The sequence below is a fragment of the Lagopus muta genome, chromosome 2 (assembly GCF_023343835.1).
Source record: "Lagopus muta isolate bLagMut1 chromosome 2, bLagMut1 primary, whole genome shotgun sequence".
Classification (NCBI taxonomy): Eukaryota; Metazoa; Chordata; class Aves; order Galliformes; family Phasianidae; genus Lagopus; species Lagopus muta.
The window spans coordinates 3,154,443-3,178,141 of record NC_064434.1 but is presented as its reverse complement, the minus strand read 5'-3'; the positions used below and the strand labels follow the sequence as shown (position 1 = coordinate 3,178,141).

Genomic DNA, 23,699 nt, shown 5'->3' with positions numbered 1-23,699 from the left:
TTTCCCCCTCAGCAAAGATATGTGCTGGCCAGCCCAAGGCCAATGAATCGCAATTTCTAAACAGCATCCCATTTATCTCTCCTCTCCCTCTCCCTCCCCTGCTTGCTTTTATATTTTCGTAACTATAATTGTAGTTAAATTAGAAATAACTGACGGGCAAATCCAGTCAGATGGAAAGAAAATTGTGGGAGATTTATTTTATTTTGATAAAAACCTGACGTTGCCTTTTGTTTTTGTCAAAAAAAAAAACCAAAACAAAACACAAAACAACCCCCCCCAAAACTACTGTATTTTTCCTTGTACCATGAATTGTGAGATCTATCATGAAACGGGTAAAAAATTATTGAAGGAAATGGTGGTGTTAACCTGAAGGGGAAAATCATTAATGTTGATGTATTTCATTCGATTTTAAATGTAGAATTTATTTCATTTTATTTTATTTATTTGGCGTTGGGGAACTGGGGAAAAGGCAGGAGACTTGCAAAGGACTCTATGTGCCTTTAAGTCAAAACATCTATTTTAAAAGCACTCTTCCCTCCTTCCCTCCCGCTCCATTTTTCTAAATAAAGGATATGAGATGTTGTTGTTGTTGGCTGTTTTTTTTTGTTTTGTTTTGTTTTTTTTCCTAAGCAAAGAGGACCCCCTCGGCACATTTTTCTTTTCAAATGTGAAATGAGGTGGAAAATCCTCATTTCACGACAGGAAGGACAAATATTGACACAAAGTTAATATTTGTCAGGAGCCCTAGAAGCAACCTGAGTGCTCAAATCTCATATAGATATATATGTTTGTGTGTGGCCGTGTGTGCGTGCATGTTATATCTATAATTAAATAGTAATGTTGGTTTGATGGTAAGGGAATCTGCAGAAAGCAAAGGCGCAGATGCTTTCTGTCTCCTATTTCTCTCTTTCACGCACTAAGCAGGGCACACAACGTCTCCTCCATCTTCCCACCCATTCCTAGGGTCTCCAGTTGACTCATAGAATGAATCAGAGAACGGCCTGGGTTGAAAAGGACCACGACGACCGTCTAGATTCAACCCCCCCTGCTGTGTGACTCACTGATTTCTCTTGTTTTCCCCCCATTTTTTTTCCATCTCTAACATAAGTGCAAACGCACACGCGCGCACAAATAGAACCCGTTTAATCAGATTTCACCCCATTTACGAACGAGGGGAGCTTCTGGAATTTATCACTGTTATTGCTCATTGCCAATGTAAATAGCACATGTCAGCTCAATGTTCGGTGGTCACTCAGTATTTATTAAGCCCTGTCCACCCTGGCCTTTTTTAGAGGAAAGCCCTGGGGCGGATTAGCTGCTGGCCCTGACGCACCGTGTTGCTTATCTGTTCGCATTGATTATGAGAGTCAGCTGTGGCCAGGCCTCACTTTTTCCCTCTCCTCTCAGGCCCCTCTTACAAGCACCCCTGCTTGGATTTTCATGAGGAAATAATCAGATTAGGGCTTCAGCGGCGAGTTCATATGGAGTTCTCTTTCTCCAATGTGCTACTAACTGAATAAACGTGTTTTGTGGTAAATTGCAAATGACATTATGATTACTAAGGCCAGCATGGGTTTCATTTAAAAGTGATCAAAATTGCAGGCTGCAGAAATTGTGAGTGGCAGATAAGGCCATTTGGAAGGAGACGAGCAGCAGTGCGTGTGCATGCATGGGCGTGCAGGGAGGCGAGCAAAGCTGCGTGGCAAGGCAAAGGGAAGTCCTAGGAAATCACAAAATATTGGCAGGTCTCGTGTCTCTGGAGGGAGATGGAGTGACTTGAACATTTCCAGCAGAGCAAATGAGATCTGCCAACCTTTGGGGCTGGCTGCGTGCTGCAGGGCGAACAAAGATGCTGCTCCCTCTCCCTTTGCCCCTAGCAGACACCTATTGCAAAACAGTCCTTCTGGTACAGATAGAAAGGGAAAGGTAAAGCTAAGAAAAAGGGAGAAAAGGGAAAACAACAAGGTGGTGTCTGAAAATAGAGTATTTTTTCTATAGATCTTGTCTCACTGGGACCTCCTTCCTGAGCAGCCTGTGACATTTGTATAATTTCACTGTTTTCCTCTGTGACGAATGGAGTGAGAAATGCTCTTTGAGTCTGCACATGCGGAATTCCCTTGAAATAAGTCATAGGTAAATGTCCATGGGATTCCAGGAGCCAGCCTGCTTTCTCCAAGCTCCTCTCTTTTCCAGCAGCCTGTCATTTTCTTCTAGCAATGACTTTCCCAGTCGTGATGTCGTGCCTCTAAAAGGGCACAAATGCCCTTCTATTCATTCAGAATTTTGTGGCTCTCACGAATGTCTCTCTATCATTAATACTAAACATTGCTGATCTGCATACACGTCCCCAGGACTACTGAACAAGGAGCTCAGTAAGTTTAGACGTTGGCTGAGATTTGCCTAATGCACTCACAAGCACAGCTAACTAGGGGAGAGCAGGCTTGGGAGGAAAGGAGGATTATAGCTGGCTATGGCAGCAAATTCCTCCTTTGATTTTGTTTTGAAGGAAGGAAGGAAAAACAGAAACACACATCTTTTCCTACGATGCTTCGGGCAGAAGTGTTTATGTTGTTGGTGCCTGTATTTGAACTCATTTACTTTTATTCTCTCTTTATAATCAGTGATGATCTCATCACTGTGGCCTGAGGCACAATTTCTCCCATGTTAAAGCAGAGACTTACATTTGATCAGATGGAACGTATCCTAACTCAGAGGACTGCATGGACTATATCTCCTCTGCACAGATCCATAAAAGGGTTCTAATGACTCATCTCCTCAGACACTTAGAAAGGGATTGGCTTGCAGATTCTGGATTATATGGAAGTGTCTTAGCTCCTGTTACATTTCATGAAAAATGTTCACATGAAGTATTCCCTAAAGTTGCTTTTGCATTCCCATGGGTCATATTTATAGGTATAGCTACCCTAAGAGGTCCAAGTGACTTAGAGCAATCGTCCTTCTATCATACTTACTCCTTCAACAGTGGATGTAATTAATTGTCTAGAATGAACAGGGCAAATATGCGTAAGGCACTCTGAAAGTAATGCCTCTTATTTGTTTCCGTAGAAACTACAACAGATGCAGAGAGCACAATAGCACTATTTGATAGAGCAAGTTCTCAGCTACAAAACACAGTTTTTCAACAAAGTCACCACCATTAGCTGTGTATTTTCAGTAGTGATGAACTAGAATCCATGTGCCTTGCTCATAAAAATCTGCACAAGTGGAGATGATCCACTGTTCCACAGCTATTATGATAGCGTTGTTGGTAGGAAGATGTTGCCCAGGCAGTCCATTTTTCTTCAGCCTGAACAGGTGGAAGTTAGGGTATGCAAAATTCGGACTTGACTGTGGGTGTAGTAGGATGGGCCAGCCAAGATGGGCTATGTGGTCCGTGGTCTTCAGACTGTCATTGGAGCTGTAAGAGAAAGGTTGTCTTCTCTGGCCTGACTCTGAAAGTTCAAGTCTTCAGCTTATCCAGCATCATAATGTAGCTGTCAGAGTTGATGGTTTGTCTGGGTTCCAGGAAATCCAGAAGGATCAAACCCATTTTCTATCCCAAAGACAGTGCATATCACTTTACCTACTGAGATCTGTGTCTTGAACATTTTCTTCAATGAGGAATTCACATGTTGCCAGTCCATGGACCGCTGTTTTGACTCTGACTCCAGTGACACCACGTCTTGTCACTGCCCCTCTGCTGCCATGTGTCACATGGCAACAACATGTAATAGCATATTGCTGGGAAGGTTCCACCTCTACTGTCATCCCTCTAACATCGATAAGCATCATAAAAAAGAAGGCATTACTTTCAGAGCAGCCCATGTACTACCAATTCTCAACTATTTTCAGGTTAAGGTCTTCTTCAGGTAGATGTAGTTTCCATCTGTTTAATACCAATAGTGTCCAGACCTCTCAAAACTAGTTAGAATTTTAGCACCTGCAAAAGTGACTTTGAGCACCAAATGGGAAAATATGCAGCAGTAGCACAAACTGTTGAGATGGCATCTGATACTTTTTTTTTTCCTTTCCCCACCTCTGCTTGTCCTTCCAGGAATTTACAGAGATGACAGCAAATGTGTCTTCAAGCCCTCAGTACAAGGCTACTTCTGCAAACAGGCAGACTATGCATTTGTCATCCTGGAAAATTTAGACACCAGCATGGTCAAGCAGGAGCTGTTTCCAGTAGTAGCAGTGACTGGCAGCTTTATGGATACCTTCAGTGACGGAGCTTCAGATGCATCGTGTCGTTCTGCACAGCATCCTTCTGCTCTCTTCTCTGTACTGCCAACCACCAGACTCACAACAGTTTGCTTCCCAGACCTAACGCCTCTGATTTTCAGACTCTACCTCCTCAGTGGGCAGAACTCAACCAGACTGCCCCTTGCTATTTTCTACAATGAACCCCTCAGCCTTCGTGTCTTCACTGAAGGGAAATATATCTCTCCAACTCCATCTTCCTTCTCACGGAATGAAGGGGCAGGAACCAATTATTTTAGCTTTGAGGACAATCTTCTCTATGTCCTTCTTCATGAAGAGGAGCCTGTAGAAATAGTCACTGGCCTTTCTCTTCATGTGGCTTTCACTGTGACTGAGACCACTGGGGAAGAGGTTGAGGCAAATATCATGCATCAATTGGCTGATTTCTTGCAGGTTGGTCATGATCAAGTCAGAATAGTCTATCGGGTGCCGGGAGGTGAAAGCATGTTGGAAGTCATCTCAGACAATGCTAGCAAAAAGAAATATCACTGCCCCAACATGACGTTTTGCACGACCTTTCATAGCAGATCTGGATCAGGGGGACGAGGGAAAGCAGCAGTAAATGCTCGAGTTGTGCAGTCGTCTGATGCAGCTGGTCCATCAAAAGTGCTGATTTTTGAATTTGGCGATCCACCAGGCCACCAAATAAATGAGTTCCAGCGTTCCTTAACAACTGACAGTTTAAAGATCCTGGCTAGTGCAATTATCAATGCTCATCAGACTGGAGACCTTCAGACAGTCCTGGGCTTACCGGTTGATACTATAATGGTGAATCAGCCTGACTTACTGTTCTCAGGAAGAGATAATAGGAGGTAAGTGTGCTCCTGCAGTATCCTAAAAAAAATGTTGATGCTGATTAAAGTGGATTGAGTGAATCGAATCACTTGACCTGCTTAATAAGTTACAAACTTCCCCATTTACTGAAATATGACTGAGGTAAAGCACATTAAAAAGTTTCCCTAACAGAGCTGTGGTGAAGTATTAACTAATATTAACTAATAATTAACTAATCTAGCCAAATTATCATGACATTTTCTCGGTGCTCATGGATGTCTATGTAGTACAAAGCTGTCCATGATATTTTAATCCAGGAATGGATTTTATGCAAGTCTGCCATGAAATTATAAAGTAGTAGGTAAACTCAGTGATTTTTAAGAGTTCAAACTACTGAAGCCCTTAACTTCTTAATAATGAAATCTATGAGTGTTTATAAATGTGCTGTGGTAGACAGGTTATTGCCCTAAATCACTCTCAGGCCTAAACCTTAGAATCATAGAATCACCAAGGTTGGAAAAGACCTCTACAAGATCATCCAGTCCAACTGTTTACCTGTCACCAATAGTTCTCACTACACCTTGTCTCTCAATACAACGTCCAAACGTTTCTTGAACACCTCCACCATCAGTGACTCCACCACTTCCCTGCACAGCCCATTTCAGCCCATCCCAGTGCCTGACCACCTTGATTCGTATGCTTTAATACGTAAAGCCAGAAGAAAAAAAAAAAAAAAAAAAATTGCATTTTCTAAGTACTGTACATACATATTTTCATACATAATATATAAAGTGCGTGGAAGATAAGTTTCTGATGCAGGTGGTGAAGGAGACAACGAAGAGAGGTGTGCTTCTCGACCTTGTAGGGGCAAACAGAGAAGGGGTAGCTGGGAATTTGAAGGCTGTGGGCAGCCTTGGATGCAGCGACCATGAGATAGTGAAGGAAATGAAAAAAGTAAAGCAATAAGTAGAATTGCAACCCTCAACATCAGAAGAGCCGCTTTTGACCTCTTCAAGGACCTACTTGGAGGCATCCCATAGGTTAGAACATTGAAAGGGCCCAGAATTGGTTGACACTCAAGCATCCTTTCTTCCAAGCTCAAGATCCTTAAGAAATCAGCCAAAGGTGGCAGGAAACACACAGGGATGAGCAAGAAGATCATAGAAAAAAAAAAACATGAATGGAAGAAGAATTCTATAGAATGTGGAAAAGTGGTCTGGCAACTTGGGAGGAATACAGGAATATTATCAGGGCCTACAGGAATGCCACAAAGAAGGCTAAGGCCCATTTGGAATTAATTCTAGCGGGGGGTCAAGGACAACAAAAAAGGCTTTTTTAAGTATGTCAGTAGCAAAGTGATCACAGGGGAAAAAGTGTCCCATTGCTGAATGAGGTGTGTTCCCTGGTAACAGGATGCTGAGATGGCAGAGATACTGGATGTCTTCTTTGCTTCAATCTCTACTGCTAAGTTTGCCCATGAGGAATCCCAGACCCTGGAGTTAGAGAGACAGTCTGGGGAAAAGAGGATTTTCACTTGGTCAAGGAGGATGTGGTCAGAGATGATCTAGGCAAAATCAACACAAATAAATCCATGGATCCTGATGGGATGCACCCATGAATACTGAGGGAGCTGGCAGAAGTGATTTCCCACTTTATCATCTTTGAAAAGTCATTGAGAATGGGAGATGTGCCTGCAGAGCCAGTGCCACTCCAGTCTTCAAAAAGGTCAAGAAGGAGGAGTCAGGCACCTACAGCCTCAGCTCCACCTATGGGAATGTGATGGAGGCGCTTATTTTGGATGTTATCTCCTGGCAAGTGGAAGAAAAAGAGGTTATCAGTCAACACGGATTCACTAAGAGGAAATTATGTCAGGTGGATGGGGCCAGGCTCTTCTCAGCAATGCCCAGTGACAGAAAGACACAAACTGGAACATAGGAAGTTCCATACAAACATGAGGAAAATGTTTTTTCCCTGTGAGAGTGGCAGCAATGGTATAGGCTGCCCAGAGAGGTTGTGGAGACTCCTTCTCTGGAGTTGTAACCTGCTGTAGGGAACATGCTTTAGCAAGAGATTGGATTGGAAAGGTCCCTTCTAACTCAATGATCCTGTGATTTCTATGGTACATATATGCACATATGTGTGTGGGTAGGTACAGCATCAGGCCTGCATCTAATTTTAACAGAACTGTGCAGGACAGCCCTGCACTTGAGAATGATTTCCCAATGGGAACTACCTTTTGAGCTCTGTCAGGTAACTAGTTGTAGGTCAGTTTTGTCTGCAGTAATTTTTTATTGATGTTCTGTGCCAAGGCTCAATCTCTGAAGGTGATTTTCTCCTCCACAGCCACAAACAGTCCTTTCTGTCCTTCCTTCCTCTGTCCTCATCTTGCTCCTTTGAGCCTTCTTGCAGCCTCTATTTGCAAACCCAGATGGCAGCCCTTATCTGCAGAGAGGGCTGAGAGGAGCAAGGCTGAGAGGGGAACAGACAGCAGTATATTTCAGCTTCAGATCCTGAATCTGTATTAAAAGCAGATGGGAAATATGAAAAAGGTAATATCCCATCTGCTTTTAATAGGGGACATGGGATTTGATGCCTGGCAACCTTATTGTGTATGCTCTTGATATTGCATAATGTTATTTTTGATGTTGTGCACTACTGAGCCTTACCCAAGTATAAGCATATTCCATCTACAATAGAAAGAAATTGAATTTGTCTAAGACTTATTTTCTCTAATTAATACCATATCCTCTAACTTTCTACCACTGACCCCAGTACCATCCTGCTGTCTGTTGGTGGTAGGAAGTGCTATTCACATGCTTAACTTTTCCACTAGGCACAGTGTGGCTTACAGTAGTGGTGAACCCTCATTAGGGTTTGCTTCTCTGGGGACATAAGAGTCATTGTTTTGACTTGATTTGTTTGCTAAGTAGTACCATTTTTAGCACAAGTGGGAAATTGTTATCTGCAAGATAAACTAGGCCAAACTTTGAAGATACACAATGTTTTTTTTTATCCAGCTTCACTATTTTCAACAGTGTGCTTCTGTTATGGTGCAGGACACCACAAAATGTGGCAGCAAAATCTGTAGGAAGCTTTCCAGTCTGTGGTAGCAAATGTTACCCTCTATGCTATTACAAGACATGTTGTAGAGTGTGACATATGATCTCTCATTCACTGTCTGTTACTGATATCAGATCAAAAGGAGCAACAAGGAGAGCAACGTGAGTTACAATGCGAGTCAGGAGCAAGCTGCAGTTTTTTGGGATAAGGTCACCAGAACGCTATTAGAAGTCTATAGGTTACCAAACACACTATATAAGATAGAATCATCAAATCATTGAGGTTGGAAAAGACCTTCAGGATCACCAAGCCCAACCCCAATCCACTCCCACCATGCTCACTGCCCACAAACCTCAGTGCCACATTGAACACCTCCATGGATGGTGACCACATCACCTCTCTGGGAAAGCTGTGCCACTGTTTCACTGCTCTTTTGGAGAAGAAATGTTTCCTGTTATCCAAGCTGACAGTCCTCTGGCACCATTTGAGGCCATCACCTCTTGTCATTGTGGGACTTAAGCAGGGATCACCTAGATGAGAGGATCACCCTGTTCTGTGTGCCAGGAAAGAAGCTTTTCAGCTACATATTTTCAAGCAGAGATGACATTTTCATTGCACTGGAGATTGATCTACTGGTTGGCATTTGGGAAGCTGTTCCTATCTTTCCATCTGGGCATGCTCTTTGAGCAGCAGTGATCAAAGCAGAGCCCTGTGTTTTGTTATAAGGACAAGAGCAGGGCCAGCTTGCAGCTGCATACTCACCATCTCACTAAGGAAAGACCTGGGATGCATATTCAAGAGAATTCTAACTACCAAATGGGAGAACCAGCTCCACACCTACACACACATAGCCGTGTGGGCTCCTCTGCTGCGTTATTTATTGCTCCCCATCAGTCACAGCCTTTCTGGGATTACTCATGGCTGACATTTCTGATGCAATAAGGCCACAGATAACTCGTGAAATGAAATCAGGGCTTTCCTGTTGGGACATGTAATATCCCCACTGTCTATCTGTCTCTCTTTAGGCAGTACATGCTAGCACAGGCAAGGATAATGGGTCTGGGATTACAAGTCAGGATAAGTATACCTATGCATTTTTCTGTGGAAGGAAAAGAGAAATGTTTTCACCTCAGAGTGATGCAAAATCCAGTTGGGATTGAGCAAAATCTCAGATATTCACAGAAGCTGCACTCACACAGGGCCAGCCTTCCTGTGGCTTCAGACTTGTAGCTCCTCTTGCTTCTAGCCAACAACAAAAAGGCCATTGCTCAGCAGAGACTGCCTGCAGTTATCACATAACTTTCTCCTTCATTATATATCTGTGTTTAAATATCTGCTGCAATGTATTCACAGACAGGAATCTCTCTCTTGCAAAGTTTTCCTCATATCAGTATATATATTAAAGTACAAGAGAGTACAGCAACAGAAATATGGGCAAATTTCTGTGGGTGTCTTTATACAGAATCAGAAATACAAAAGCCAGACAGTGTTCCAGATGCCATGTAGTCCCTATCCCCAAAGTGGAGCAGGAAACTCACTGATGCCTGATGGAACTTTAACATGTTGCATACGGAAATTTGCAGGCATTAATCTTCCCTTATTAAGAGCTATGTTTAGGGTAGCACATGAAAGATAATGTCAATAAAGGAATTAACACTGATTGAGACTCAAGCAGTAAAAGTGAAGCAAATTGTCAAGGAACTGCTCATTCAGACAGCAGAACCAATCCAGCGAACTGAGGGAGAAGTCAGCACTCACTGCCTTATCACACAGCGTGCACACAAGCAGGCAGTGTTGGAGGTGCAAACTGCATTAATGCTGACACATCCTGACCCTGGCAACAAACTTTGTGCAGGTTTTAGGCTGGCTGTTGAGTGTAATTGCACAGAGCTTTAAGAAAGCTAAGAAAGCTCCCAGCCCAGGGAGGTGGTGGAGTCACCGAGCCTGGGGGTGTTCAAGGAAAGACTGGATGTTGTGTTGAGGGACATGGTTTAGTGGGAGCTATCGGGAATAGGTGAACAGTTGGACTGGATGATCTTTTAGGTCTTCTCCAACATTGGTGATTCTGTGATTCTGTTAAAGGGGCGGGGACTGACAACTTTCTTATACTTGTGTGGGAATACTATTTTCCCTCCCAGGGTGGGCAAGGCAGGATGCTGAAAGTCCTTACCCCAGAGCTGCAGCACTGGAGGCTCTATCAGGGCTTTATCTGGAGCACTCAGATGAAGTTAATTTGCTGTAAATATCTTGGGAACATTCCTCAAATACAAATAGCTGAGCCCCCTTTTTGGCCAACATCTCTTATCTTAGCTGGAAGCTTTCCTCAGTGTGCAAGAGCTCACCATCCCCCAGCGAAGCTACTTAGGAAAGGAAGCTGAAGACAGCTGTGGCTGAACTGGGACCTGCTGGTCAAGCTGAAGAGTGAGAAGAGAATGAATGCCCAGGCAGTGGAAACAGGGACACGTACTGTGGGAAGAGTATCAAGAAGCAGCCAGGCTACATAGAGATGAGGTCAGGAAAGCCAGGGCCCAGCTTGAACTGAACTTGTGATGCTGAGAAGAACAAGAAAGGCTTCTACAGATGCCTCAACCAGAAAGGGGAAGTCCAGGAGTGTGTGCCCACCCTAGTGAGTGACACAGGCAAGATGGTTATAACAGACAAGGAGAAGGCTGAAGTACTTAACAACTTTTTTGCCTCGATCTCTGATAACTGCTCACCACACCCTCAAATGTTTGCTTTAGTAGGATGGGGCTGGGGGAGCAACGTCCCTCCTACTATAAGTGAAGATTATGACCACCTGAGGAACATGAACATCCACAAGGTTGTGGGTCCCGATGACAGTGCATGTCCCTGTTCATTGCAGGGAGTTAGGCTAGATGGTTTTTAAAGGTCCCTTCCAACTGTAAGGATTCTATGATTCTATTCAGCCACCTAGTTAAATTATGGAACACATGGATAAATTTACTGTGAAACCTATAAGGTTTCCAGTCAGATGACTGGGATTCTGTAATGGGCTGTTGTAGGAGTGATGGCATGAGAAGCCTAATGGGATTAAAGTGGATGCTAACCACATATAAACGGTGTTATACCATATAAAAAGTCATGATTGTATTGCGTTGTAGGAATCAAGATGAATTTCAGCATTTTGTTCTTAATTCCTAACTCTTTTCAAACTGGTAAACAGCAGTTCAAGGATCTGCCAACAAGAGGTACACTCCATGGAATCACAGAACCATAGAGGTTGGAAAGGATCTCAGGGGATCAGCAAGTCCAACCTCTGCTGGAGCAGGTTCCCTATGGGAGTTGCCTATTTCAGACATATTTATGTGCAGGTTGCCTGTAGTGCACAGTACAGAAAACGGCTGGATACAGTGGTGTCTGTCCATAAAACTGAGTGCTTGACTTGGGGAAAAAGAAAATGGGGTCAGAGTAGTCTGTCCTTTTGTATGCAATCCTTGTGTAAAACCAGTGTTTCCCTTGGAAGTTTTCAAAGGAATCCCTGTAATATCCCTTTGGACGGCAGTCATGGGGCTTGATGTTGCCACTCCAAATCAGATAATAACCGTTTTTCATCAGACTGGAATTCAAGTTTTACCCACACTGTAGCTGTGATGGAGACCACAGCTTGCGGCAGCTGTGGACTTCCAAAAACCAATCAGCTCCTCTGAGAAGGGAGCAGGAAGGAGGAAGGGGGAAGGGAGAGCAGAGGTGAGGAAAGGTGAAGTTGGGAAGGACTCAGGAAAATGAGTGCTACCGCTGTCAGCAAAGAGGCAGGTCTCTGTGAGAGGAAGAAGGGATTTATTGCCATACATTCTCTGCAACAATATGGATCTTTGAGGGTTTTTAATCCTTTAAAAATAAAGGGGATCAGTCCAAATCAGTTCACTGATTCTCTGCTTTTCTCCAAGAGGCTATAGCTGTTGGGATCAGCTCAAGAGTACACCTGAGAGCCAGGAGGATACCCATCAGCTTTCTCAGGGACTGGAAAGAGACCTGATCCCAGATCAGGCACTCTGTGCTGGCTGCTTGGCTTACATCACACACCTATGTGATTTCCCCCTTAACCATTAATGGAGCCTGTGTTAAAATCTACTCCTCTGATCATTTCCATGGTGTGAATGCACAGCACAGCTAAGTCTCTGAGGGGTCCATCCTGTCCCCATTCTGACTTGTTTAAGGCCTCTACTGGTAGAGCTGGGCTGGTGTGACATTACAGTGAGTGACAGCTGTGTTGGCTCTGAGGTCAATCCGTGTCACTGTCACATCATACTCTTGACATCGCATGGAAAAGGGAGACAAATTCTTCCACATGCTTTGTTAGCAGGAGCCTGGTGAGCAAAGGGTTAAGTGGCTTTGGTTTCTGTGTCTTTGTAGGGATGTGTGTACATATATATATATATATGGATATGGGTATATATATATACAGCCCTCAGTTTGGCTGTAGGACCTCGCGCCCGCAGGCCACAGTCACATTATCATCTGGAAATTGGATAACGACAGCACAATGACAAATCCAGGTTGCTTGCAATAAGGTGCTAATCCCTTTGCTTTAATATCGGAGCAGCGTGTAATGATGTTTGGACATCACTCCAGTTTACTGACGACCCCACTGGGGCCAGCAATAGAAGCGTACAACTGTCTAACAAGCCGTCAGGTGACTGCCGTCGTCAAAGCAACGGATGGTGCAATCTAATCTTCCCTCCATCCCTTCCAGCTCCCAATAAGGGCCAGATTATAGAAGTGGCCCATCAATGCTTGGTAACTCGAATCAATTAACGTTAATTCGCACAATGCTATGATGTATTGTGATCACTTTCATTTCAGAGAAGGGGGAAGAAATTGCTATAATTCACCTAAAATGAGGTTGTCTATGGTGCTGAGGTATTAATTGGGTGTCCATATTAAATGGAAAAGGAGCATGGTAGTGAAGGAAAAGTGGATGAGTGACTCTCTTGGCTGCTATTGACCTATCAGAAGAAGACAGTGCCCTTTTCCTTTGCTTTTATCTATTACAGTTTTCCCTATTGCGTGTCAAGTTGATGTATTATAAAAAATTCATTTGGTGACCTTTCACCCCCCTAGCAGATTAAACAATTTCACTGGGATGGCATCATTAACAGGGCCTTGCATTTAATGATGATTTCTCTAAAAGGCCACGGAGATTCGATTTTAAGCTAACAGATTTATTGCACTATTATAACATATCGTAAAAAACTGTACCACCTACGGTCTGGTTTTAGGATAGAAACTGTTTAAGAGTTTATGTGGAGCTTAAAGTGATATTACCTTGGGATATGCAGCAGCGGCGAAGCTCTGACCTCCGGCATGATGCTGCTTACATTCAATAAAAGACATTCCTCTGACAGAAAGCTTTGGGAGCGTGTTATGGAAGAGACCTGGGTTAGCTCCTCACCACGAGCGGATAGAGTTCTGAGCACAGGTATTTCCACTCAGCTCCAGCGATTAATGGAAGCTGCTTATGAAGTTGGAGAGTATTTCCCTTTTGTTGGATGGACTGGTTCTGAAGGGTCCTCTCATCCCACCATACCCTTGAGTGGACCCAGTAGGGTCCTCCTGCCTCTTTTTTTAGGATGACTTCTCATTGCTCCAGCCTGTAGGACCCTGCCAGTTGCCTCCACCAGGCAGCTGCTCACCTTCAGCCTTTGGTGTCACTGGGATCATAAAGTGGAAAAGGAAAGCTATCTGAGCAGGGAGGAAGGCTGTCCTAATGTGGGAGACATTTCTGGATGTTCCTGGGCCACTTTTTCAGAACTTGTTCAGTCTAACCAACTTATCTGATGCTTTCAACTGCCACAAAATATCCAGCTTGTAATGAAGGCATCTTTGCTTCAAGAAATGAATGCCCTCCAAATGATTAGATAGGGAAGCATATTCCTCTTGCCCAGCCTTGCCCACAGAGCATAGCTCACTTGTTTCTTACTCCAGTTCATCACCAAGCCAAGCCCCATTGCTATGTCTCCACATGCATTTAGGGACTCAGGTTTTTGAATTTAGGTCTTACTGGCTCAACCTACGTGTAACAAGGGAGACATCAGCAACCATGAGTTCTTTTCTGCCCAACAGCCCCACCCTCATAGACATGATCAGTGTAACTTTGTTTACTTGTTTATTAGGGAAAGCTGAAACCCGCTTTCCACTGTTGCTTCTGTTTTTGTCTATGACATGGGAAATCATGGGAATCTGCTGAAACATCCAGCAGAAGGGGCCCAGGCACTTCGTGTATGGCCAACCTCATCATCATATGACAACAGAGGACACTTCTCCAAAAGGCAAAGCTACTCACAGCCATTCCAGTGAATCTGCACCTACTTTGCTGTATAGAAGTCCTCAGACTGTGTGCCTTTTCACTATAGCAGCATCTTCCTTGGCCCTGCCACCTCCTTTCAGGAACAAAATAAAAACCTCTTGGCTTTACCAAGCGATGCATCTTGATGTTATCAGTACCAAAAATTCTTCCCAAACTCCTTCCACTTTCAAAGGTGCATACTGATGCCAGGCTACTAGTACTGCAGGCATATCCAGACAATAGTTTAATTAAATTGCCTGTGTTTATGAGTAAATTAAATATGCAAGGGAGCATGCTCTGTCAACAAGTTCAGATTATATGGATCAGCCCATGTCCCTAAAATTAAATCCTTTCACACATCATTTCAGAGTAGCCCCAACCAAACTGCCTGGGGAGAAGTCTCTGGCTAGCTTCTAAACCATCTGGGAGTTGTCTTAGGCTTTGTTATTGCCAGGACCAGAGTCTGTGACGGGCTGTCAGTCTGTCATGCCTTGACACCTGCAGTAGATGCTCTAATTTGTAACATCTCTAACTTCCTTGCTACTGAACAATTGGACTTGGTGATCACAGAGGTCTTTACCCACCCAAATGATTCTATGATCCCCTATGATTTCTTGCAGAGCCTCAGCATATTCATTAGACCTCAGCCCTGATGGTGGAAGGCTCAGGAGCCTGACCCTGAGGTTACTGCTGACCCATGTATCTTGAGCAGTGCCTGCTTGCTTGCTGCCTTTAGGAGAGCTGCAAGGCACTGAGCAGCCGAGCTGCTTGCTGTCAAGTGCTGTCAGCAGGGAATTTCAGACCAGCCTGCTCCTTACCAGTGAGACTTCAGGGTGGTGACAAAACAGCATGCTCTTCGTGTCCATCATGAGGAAGGCAGATTTCCTTGCTCCAGCCCTTCTGAGGCACAGCAATTTCCCATCTCCCAGAGGCAGAGCTGTGCCAAGCAAACCTATTTTCCTAGCAGCAGAAATCAACAGGGAAGCAGCAGGATGCTCTGGTCTTCCACACCAATACCCGAACACGGGAGAGTGACTAGCTGCACATAGGGCTGCACCCTGAGGCAGGGGCTCCCTCACAGCAGGAATAACATTGGGCCATGTGGAATACAAATGCCGTGGTCTATGCTGTGCTAGCTGGATTCACATCACCTGCAAACAAGCACCAGTTCTTAACCATGTCTGTGTGTTACTTTTGTGCCTTTTTTTTGTTGTTGTTATGATTGGGTTCTTTTTGCATCTTCGTCCCTCCCTCCCTCCCTCCCTCCCTCCCTCCCTCCCTCCCTCCCTCCCTCCCTCCCTCCCTCCCTCCCTCCCTCCCTCCCTCCCTCCCTCCCTTCCTTCCTTCCTTCCTTCCTTCCTTCCTTCCTTCCTTCCTTCCTTCCTTCCTTCCTTCCTTCCTTCCTTCCTTCCTTCCTTCCTTCCTTCCTTCCTTCCTTCCTTCCTTCCTTCCTTCCTTCCTTCCTTCCTTCCTTCCTTCCTTCCTTCCTTCCTTCCTTCCTTCCTTCCTTCCTCTCTTCCTTCCTCTCTTCCTTCCTCCCTTCCTTCCTCCCTTCCTCCCTTCCTTCCCTTTTCTTTTTTCTTTTTTCTTTTTTCTCCTTTCTTTTTCCATTTGCTCTGTTTGGGGAGCAGGAATTTCTACTTCCTACTTCCTTGCAGCAGGCTTCCTTTACGTGCAACACAAACACCATTTTCCCATGTAGAGCCTAGAGTGCGGAGTTCAGGCATTTCATTCCAGCCTTTTTCCTGCTTTTTGGCAGTTTTAAAGAAATGGGAGAGAAACACAATGTTTTTTTTTGTTTGTTGATTTGTTGATTTGTTGTTTTGTTTTGTTTTGTTTTGTTTTTTTTCTTGCTTAAGAAGCCATGTCAAGATTCACTTAAAGTTATCTGGACTCAGTTGGAAGCAGAGAGCTCACAGAAGTTGCTGAACTCCACCATGTCAGGAGTGACTTGGTGTATTGTGCCTGAAGTGGGTTTAAGTTAAAATGCTGAATCCTCATTAATGAAGGAGGTAGAAAAGAGCACAGGTGAATGCCTTGGTGCCATTGACATGGATTTCCTATGTATCATCGCCCTTCTGAAGTTCCCACACTGAAAAAAAAAGAAGAAAAAGAGCCAAGCCGAATGTTTTCTTTTTTTAAATCATTGAGTCAGTTCTTGAGACTTCAGGTGTCATTAAAGCTTTAATAGCTAGGATGAGAGGGAATGGCCTCAAGTTGCTCCAGAGGAGGCTCAGGATGGATATTTGGAAAAATGTCTTAGATATTAGATATCTTAGGTATGAATATATTAGATATTAGAAAATATTCAGTGATAATGCACTGTGAAGGGCTGCTCAGGGAGGTGGTGGAGTGAATGGTGATTCCTGGAGATGTTCAGGAGCCATACAGACCTGCTGCTAAGGTAATGGTTTAGTGGGAGAATATTAGTGGTCGGTGGATGGTTGGACTGGATGATCTTGGAGGTCTTTTCCAGCGTTGGTGATTCTGTGATTTTATTTGGTCTTCCAGTGTCCATTTTTCAGGCCAGTATTTTTCTTCAGCTGCAAGATAAGCAGTTTCTGCTTTGTGATGCATAGTAACACCCCCCTCAAAAATCAAACCCTGAGTTAAACCTAAGGAAACTGATATTCCATATATCTTCTGTTTGTAAACACCTTCCAGCAAGCTCTCGAGATGAATGAATGCCTTTCTTCCTTTCATTTCAGACAATATGAAGCCCCCAGTCGCTTCATGGCAATTGCAGATTAGAAGTATATACACATATACACATATATATGTAAAAGAGATACTAAATGACACAAAGCACCGAGAGAAGGAACGAAATGATGTAGGCTCAGAATAAAATGTTGATTCTGTATTCAAATGCAAAAGCCCTCTCCTGGGATTCTCTAAGCTGAATTTCAAGTCTTGAAAAACTGATGTCTTTCAATGGGGTGTCTGTATACTGCTGTATATAGGTACACAGACTTCACAGATAATGAAAAGTAGTGCAGGAATTATGGGATGCAGAAATGCATTAAAGCACTGTAAGTGCTGTGCTTGTATAAAAGAACTGAATTATTTTTTTTTAGATGAGCTCAAAGATACTTTCTAGAAGTGGTTCTGCTGGACAGGAAGTATTTGCAGCCTGCATCATTCTCAGTGCAATGGGACAGAGATTTTGGGGGCCATGGTATTACAGTTCTCGATTCATAATTTCCTTGTCTACTGCATGGGAAGAGCCATTTATTTTTTTACATTTCTCAATTTTCCATCTGCAAACTGTGGATAGGAACAAAGAGATCATTTATTAATTCGGTGTTGTCTCTTCAAAATGGTGCTTGTTTCACAGTTCCATGCATGCTGCTCTCATCCGATGAATTGAAGTGCCACCATAAGGTTAATCAGTAATTTTTTAGTACTACTCACAACAGACATGGAATATTGACTCATAGAATCATAGAATATTTGGGGTTGGAAGGGACCCTTAAGATCATCCAGTTCCAACCCCCTGCTGTAGGCAGGGACACCTCCCTCTAGACCACGTTGCTCACAGCCCCATCCAGCCTGGCTTTGACTGGATGGGACTTTGAACAACCTGGTTTATGGACTTTTCTATGCAGAGAGCACAGTAAAACATTCTGTGAACAAAAAGTGCCATAGCTCTGTTAATTACCTCTTGGATTAGCTTTAGGTATAAACAGCAGCAATTTTCTGATTTATTTATTTCTTTGTTTACTTCTGCATGTGAAACAAAATGGAAGCAGACAGCACCTAGGAACTTGTTTGTATGTGAGGCCCTATAGCATCTCTGTTCACGTGCAGCCTTCAGATGGAGAAACTGAAAAGCAGCTTCCTGTACAGCCACAAATCGTTTTCCTGGATAAGAAGGTAGGATTTGCCCCTTTGTGAGTGGACATTTTTATTCATACTGTATGATTTTGACATTTCCAAGCAATCCAGAAGCTATGATATTGACTGAAGTACAGCGTAGAATAGCTGTACAAATACATATGACAAAGGATTGCATAAATAGCAGCCATTGCTATTGTGAGATGTCTTTCTCAGCTTTTTCCTGTGAGTGTTAGATCTGTGTTGTAGAATCAGTCATGTGCAGTTTTCTGACGTGCTGGTGCTCAGAGGATATCTTTGAGGAATGAGAGACCTTCAAAACAATTATGAAGACTGACATTCTCACCTGGATTGGGCTCTGAGCATCTAATGGAGCTGTAGGTGTCCCTGTCCATTGAAGGGTGGTTTACCTCCTTCATGATCTCTTCAAACCCTAGCGATTCAATGATTCTGTGATCACAGAGAATGTCTGATGGTGCCTCCTGGTCTGGCCAAGCAAGTCTGCACAATGCAGAGCAGTGCTTTGTGGAGGTCAGCATATCTAGAACATGCTTGGCCGTTTATGTGATGCAGCACAGCCATGCCAGAGGTACCAACACAAGTCTTGGAAGCAGTAGACTAGGCCCAGTGAGTCCTTCGTTGTTGGTAAATTGCTACTCTTTTACAGTAAAGCTGGCTCTGGATATCCATTCAACATGAGACCTGTTTTACAACTGTTAGGCCATGAGACTTCAGCTTCTTTCTGTTTGTCTTCAGTCCTCTACACATACTCATCTTATGCTTTGGGCTGTGCAATATGCTGCTCAGCCTGCAGCTGCTGTAGCAGGAGTTTTCTACTATTAGAATGAACTTAGAAGCCATGATTATGTCAAAGTTATCTACTTAGCTTAATTCTTCTGTTTTGTTTTTCTTCCCAGGGTCGAAGAATTGACACACTGGGGCCTCCCTCAGAACCCTGGGTTGTTTCAGCTCACCTCAAGGGCTCCTCTGAGGCTGTGCTAAAAGGTTTGGAAGTGTTTTCTTATGGCAGGAATTATAGCAAAGCAATTATGGGAAGTGATGCTGATGAATTTATGGTGAAATCTTCACAGAAGAGGATTGGGTTTGAAAGTTAGCCTCAATGATAAAAAAAAAAACCTAACAGAATGTTGAATTGGAAGAGGTTGTATGGATTTCCAGGTTGTGTCTCTATACAAAGTGTTTTTGTACTCGGGCAACTTAAAGGGAGTGAATCCAATAGTTTATCTTGAAAAGATGTAACTTAGATCAAAAAAATGAACGAATGGAGAATTAGAAATCCCAATACCTGATTTTCAGCTAATGTTAATTAGGGTAATTTCCTCAGAGTCAACGACAATCTGTTTGTCCTAGAAAATGTTCAGGCCAAGTACAGACAGAAACAACTGCCTATTGTTTTTAATTAGCATACTTCAATGTGAAAATGTTTTTCATGAGGGATTTAAATGTTTCCCTTCTGGTCCTCATTTATCAAAAGACCTGAACTCATGATTAACTCTAAGCATGTGAGTATTTCCCTTGAGGTTATTGAGACTATGAACACGCTCAGATATAGATCCTTGTTCAAGAACAGTGCTGAACCGAAAACCTGTGGATGATCATATGCTTGTAAACTAGAAAATGGAAATGAAATCGATTATAAAGCATCATAATGTTAATTGCTGAAACCTTTAAATGTAAGCAAACGGTGTGCATGCTGAATACTGAATCTTCCTAATATCAGTAAGGAATTGTTTGTAATAATAAGGACATATATGTGTTAACTTTGATTTAAAAATTAACATTTGGAGAAGATAAGTGTTTCTCATGCCATAGATCAGAGTTCTAACCCTTTGGGCCCAGTTCATGTTTTTGTTAATTAGAAATAGCTCTCCTACCTTGTCAAAAGTTCTGGGTTTTCAGGATGGAAAATCCTTTAGCCTTTTCTGATGCTTTTCATGCCTTCTTAGGGAATCTGGACTAATCTAAATGTGAATGTTGAGTTAGCTACTGACCAACAGGGAGGGAGGGAGGGAGGGAGGGAGGGAGGGAGGGAGGGAGGGAGGGAGGAAGAAAGGAAGAAAGGAAGGAAGGAAGGGAGGGAGGGAAGGGAAGGGAAGGGAAGGGAAGGGAAGGGAAGGGAAGGGAAGGGAAGGGAAGGGAAGGGAAGGGAAGGGAAGGGAAGGGAAGGGAAGGGAAGGGAAGGGAAGGGAAGGGAAGGGAAGGGAAGGGAAGGGAAGGGAAGGGAAGGGAAGGGAAGGGAAGGGAAGGGAAGGGAAGGGAAGGGAAGGGAAGGGAAGGGAAGGGAAGGGAAGGGAAGGGAAGGGAAGGGAAGGGAAGGAGGGAAGGAGGGAAGGAGGGAAGGAGGGAAGGAGGGAGGAAAAGAGAAGAAATGCAAGACAGCATGAAAGAAAGAAATAAAAAAGAAAGAGAAGTCACTGCAGAGAAATGCAATTCCCATTCTTTAAAAGATACATGCATCAAATTAATAGTCAATAAACTCCAGCAAAGAATGAACTGCGCAGTACAGATGTTCCGCATGTAATAGTGTGCTGCAGTTTTTCCTTTGACAAACGTCCTTATTGTACTCGTCTTTTGAAGCATATGAAAGCAGCATTTAATCGAAATGGGTCCTGTCTAGCACACTGAGGCTGCTTCATCTGACAGCAGCCAAACTGCCTCATGGAAAGTAGTTTAGCACCAAATTAGCTTGCTTCTGCGTTAAATACCAGCTTGCCTGAGAGATCTTTGTGAAGACTCACATATATATCTATAATATTCTGAGCTTTGAAGCATATGTGCCTGAAAGCAGATAGTCTATGTTGAGGAGTACAGTACAGTACTCCAGGCTTCAGTGCAGACAAGAAATGGCAGTTATCAAGTCTTTGGATGCAGCTGACAGGACCCACTGTAACAGTGGTGTTATGGTATCAGAGATGAGAGAAATTGTGGTAGTCAAGACAGATACTAGCATAAAGAAAGTCATATATAGCATGTAGCATGCTTCTGCTTGAAACCCCCTCTCTAGCAGTTGCTGGCTGTGGTTCAGAAGTCAGCGCAGCAAGAAGAAATCTCAGTGCAGCATAGATTATAGATTCTACAATTATAGAATTGTAGAGTCATTAAGGTTGGGAAAGATCTCTAAATCATGAAGTGCAACCCCAGCCCACCCTCACCATGACCACTAACTGTCTCTCAGTGCCACATCTACCCTTTTCTGGATCACCCTTGGGGATGGTGACCCCACCACCTCCCTGGGCAGCTGTGCCACTGCATCAGTGCTCTGAGAAGTGTTTCCTAACATCCAACCTGATCCTCCCCTGGCACAACTTGAGGCTGACACCTCTCGTCCTCTCTCTGTTACCCAGAAGCAGAGGCTGACCCCTAACTCATCACAACCTCCTTTCGTGGCATTGTAGGGAGTGATGAGGCCTCCTGTGAGCCCCCTCTGCTCCAGATTGACCCATCCCAGTTCCTGCAGCCACTCCCCATAACACTTGTGCTCCAGATCCCTCACAGCTCCGTGCCCTTCTCTGGACAAGTTCCAGTGCCTCAATATCTTTCTTGTAGTGAGGGGCCCAAACCTGATCACAGCACTTGAGGTGCAGCCTCACCAGAGCTGAGTACAGGGGAGCAAACACCTCGTTCTCCTGCTGGCTGCACTACTGCTGATCCAAGCCAGGATGCCATTGGCCTTCTTGGCCACATGGATAGTGGCAGAGACTGCAGAAATTGTTTCCCTGGGATTACCTTGCAGTCCACCAGTAGAGATGCTTTAGTGCTAACTTACATGTCTAACAGAGACAGAAGATCTTGCCTTCTTCCTTTACTCTTGAAGGTGCAGGTCAGGGTGGAGAGCATAATGCTACAGTCACAAATACAGACTACCTCTTTAGGTCAGTCTCCTGTTTGTAGGCATGTGTGAAATAAATACCATTTATTTTCTTTGTGCTTGCTAAGATTGTGTGAGCGCATTTGAGAAGCAAGGATCTGAAGGAGTACTGGACATCTCTATACGAGTCTTTACATATAGCTGGAATGTAAAGATGATTGCATATATTGATAGCTTCAATGACATTTCACAAACTTATGTCATTAGATCATTAATAAAAGTACAGCAGAAAAATCCAAGCTGGGATGAGCTCATCCCAGCTGTAAGATATATGTTGTTATGAGATAAATTCTTACAGTCAAAAGCCCTGTTCCCCACCTGCTGAGCATTGCCATGGATGTCTGATTATAAAGTGTCTCACAGTTTTCTGCTTGCCCACTTTCTTCACTACTCAGGGTATTTGGATGGAAGAATATAAACATGCTCCTCACATTCAGTCTTAATGCACCTTCACCTGTATTTCTCAACTGCAATAAAATGTCAAACCACCTGCTTCGTAAAGCAAGTGGTGACTACGTGTTGTCTCCAAGCAGGAGAAAGTCTGTGTTTGTGATCACTGGATCAACTCCAGCATCCAAAGGAATTTCTGACTTCTCGCCCCCACCTGAACTAACATTTTGGAATTTGTCAGTCTTTCAGATTTTAGCCTTTTCATTCCAAGAGTCTGAATGAAGCCCAGACCCGGTCAACATTGCTCAAGGGCCAATACTTGGCCAGTACTCAAAAATACACACAATAAAATGGAGATCCTGTTGCAAAGTAAATTACAAATTTTAAAATGAGACTACAAAAATAGAAACCATAGCACATGTAAAGGCTGGATCAGAAAACATTTCCTTACAGCTTAGAACAAGAGGTAAAGTGATGGCGAATGTCTCTCCTAGGTTTCATTTTCATGCTCCCCATGCTAATTTTCCAACTGAAAATCTCTCATGCGTGATCACAGGGTCATCACCATAGACATTCTTCATGGCCAAATCCCTCTCACAGCTTCTGGCAAGACTGGAGAAAGTTCAGAGTGCTTTATCAGTAGGACAGGAGGACAGACACTCCCTGCCATGAACAGGGACACCCACAGCTCCATCAGTGCTCAGAGCCCATCCAGCCTGACCTTGGCTGTCTGCAGGGATGGGGCACCACCACCTCTCTATGCAACCCGTGCCAGTGCCTCGCCACCTTTATTGAAAACAACTTCTTCCTTATATCCAGACTAAGTCCCCTCTTTTTGCTTGAAACCATTTCCCATGTCCAGTCACAACAGACCCTGCTAAAGATTCTGTTGCTCCTTTTTTTTTTGAAGCACTTGAGTCATGCTTATCTGGAAGCTGCTGATGGCAATTTGTTTTTTAAATGGTTCTGCAGGGCTCACTGAAGTACAGGTGATAGGTGGATGTGCAAGCTTTTCCAATCTGGCTGTCTCCAGCTCAGGCACCAACTGGAACCTCGTGTTCACTGTCACATCACCACCAGGTAAGACCCACTTTTGGCGTCTTGTTTGATTTGGTAAATGTGACCAAAACACTGAGTTTATAAAGAGAGTTGCAAGACGTGTAAAGTTTCTCTTCTATTATTATG

At 43.7% G+C, this 23,699-nt stretch overlaps 1 protein-coding gene across 1 annotated transcript in view; it reads left to right on the top strand.

Moving 5' to 3' along the window:
- The window catches only part of PKHD1 (PKHD1 ciliary IPT domain containing fibrocystin/polyductin), a 246,991-nt gene that overhangs the window by 200,330 nt on the left and 22,962 nt on the right, over positions 1-23,699 (top strand). The window contains exons 59-62 of the mRNA XM_048935320.1: positions 4,055-5,072; positions 18,148-18,274; positions 19,153-19,240; positions 23,487-23,594. Of these exons, the coding sequence (XP_048791277.1) occupies positions 4,055-5,072; positions 18,148-18,274; positions 19,153-19,240; positions 23,487-23,594 (1,341 nt within the window). The remainder of the gene's footprint in view (positions 1-4,054; positions 5,073-18,147; positions 18,275-19,152; positions 19,241-23,486; positions 23,595-23,699) is intronic.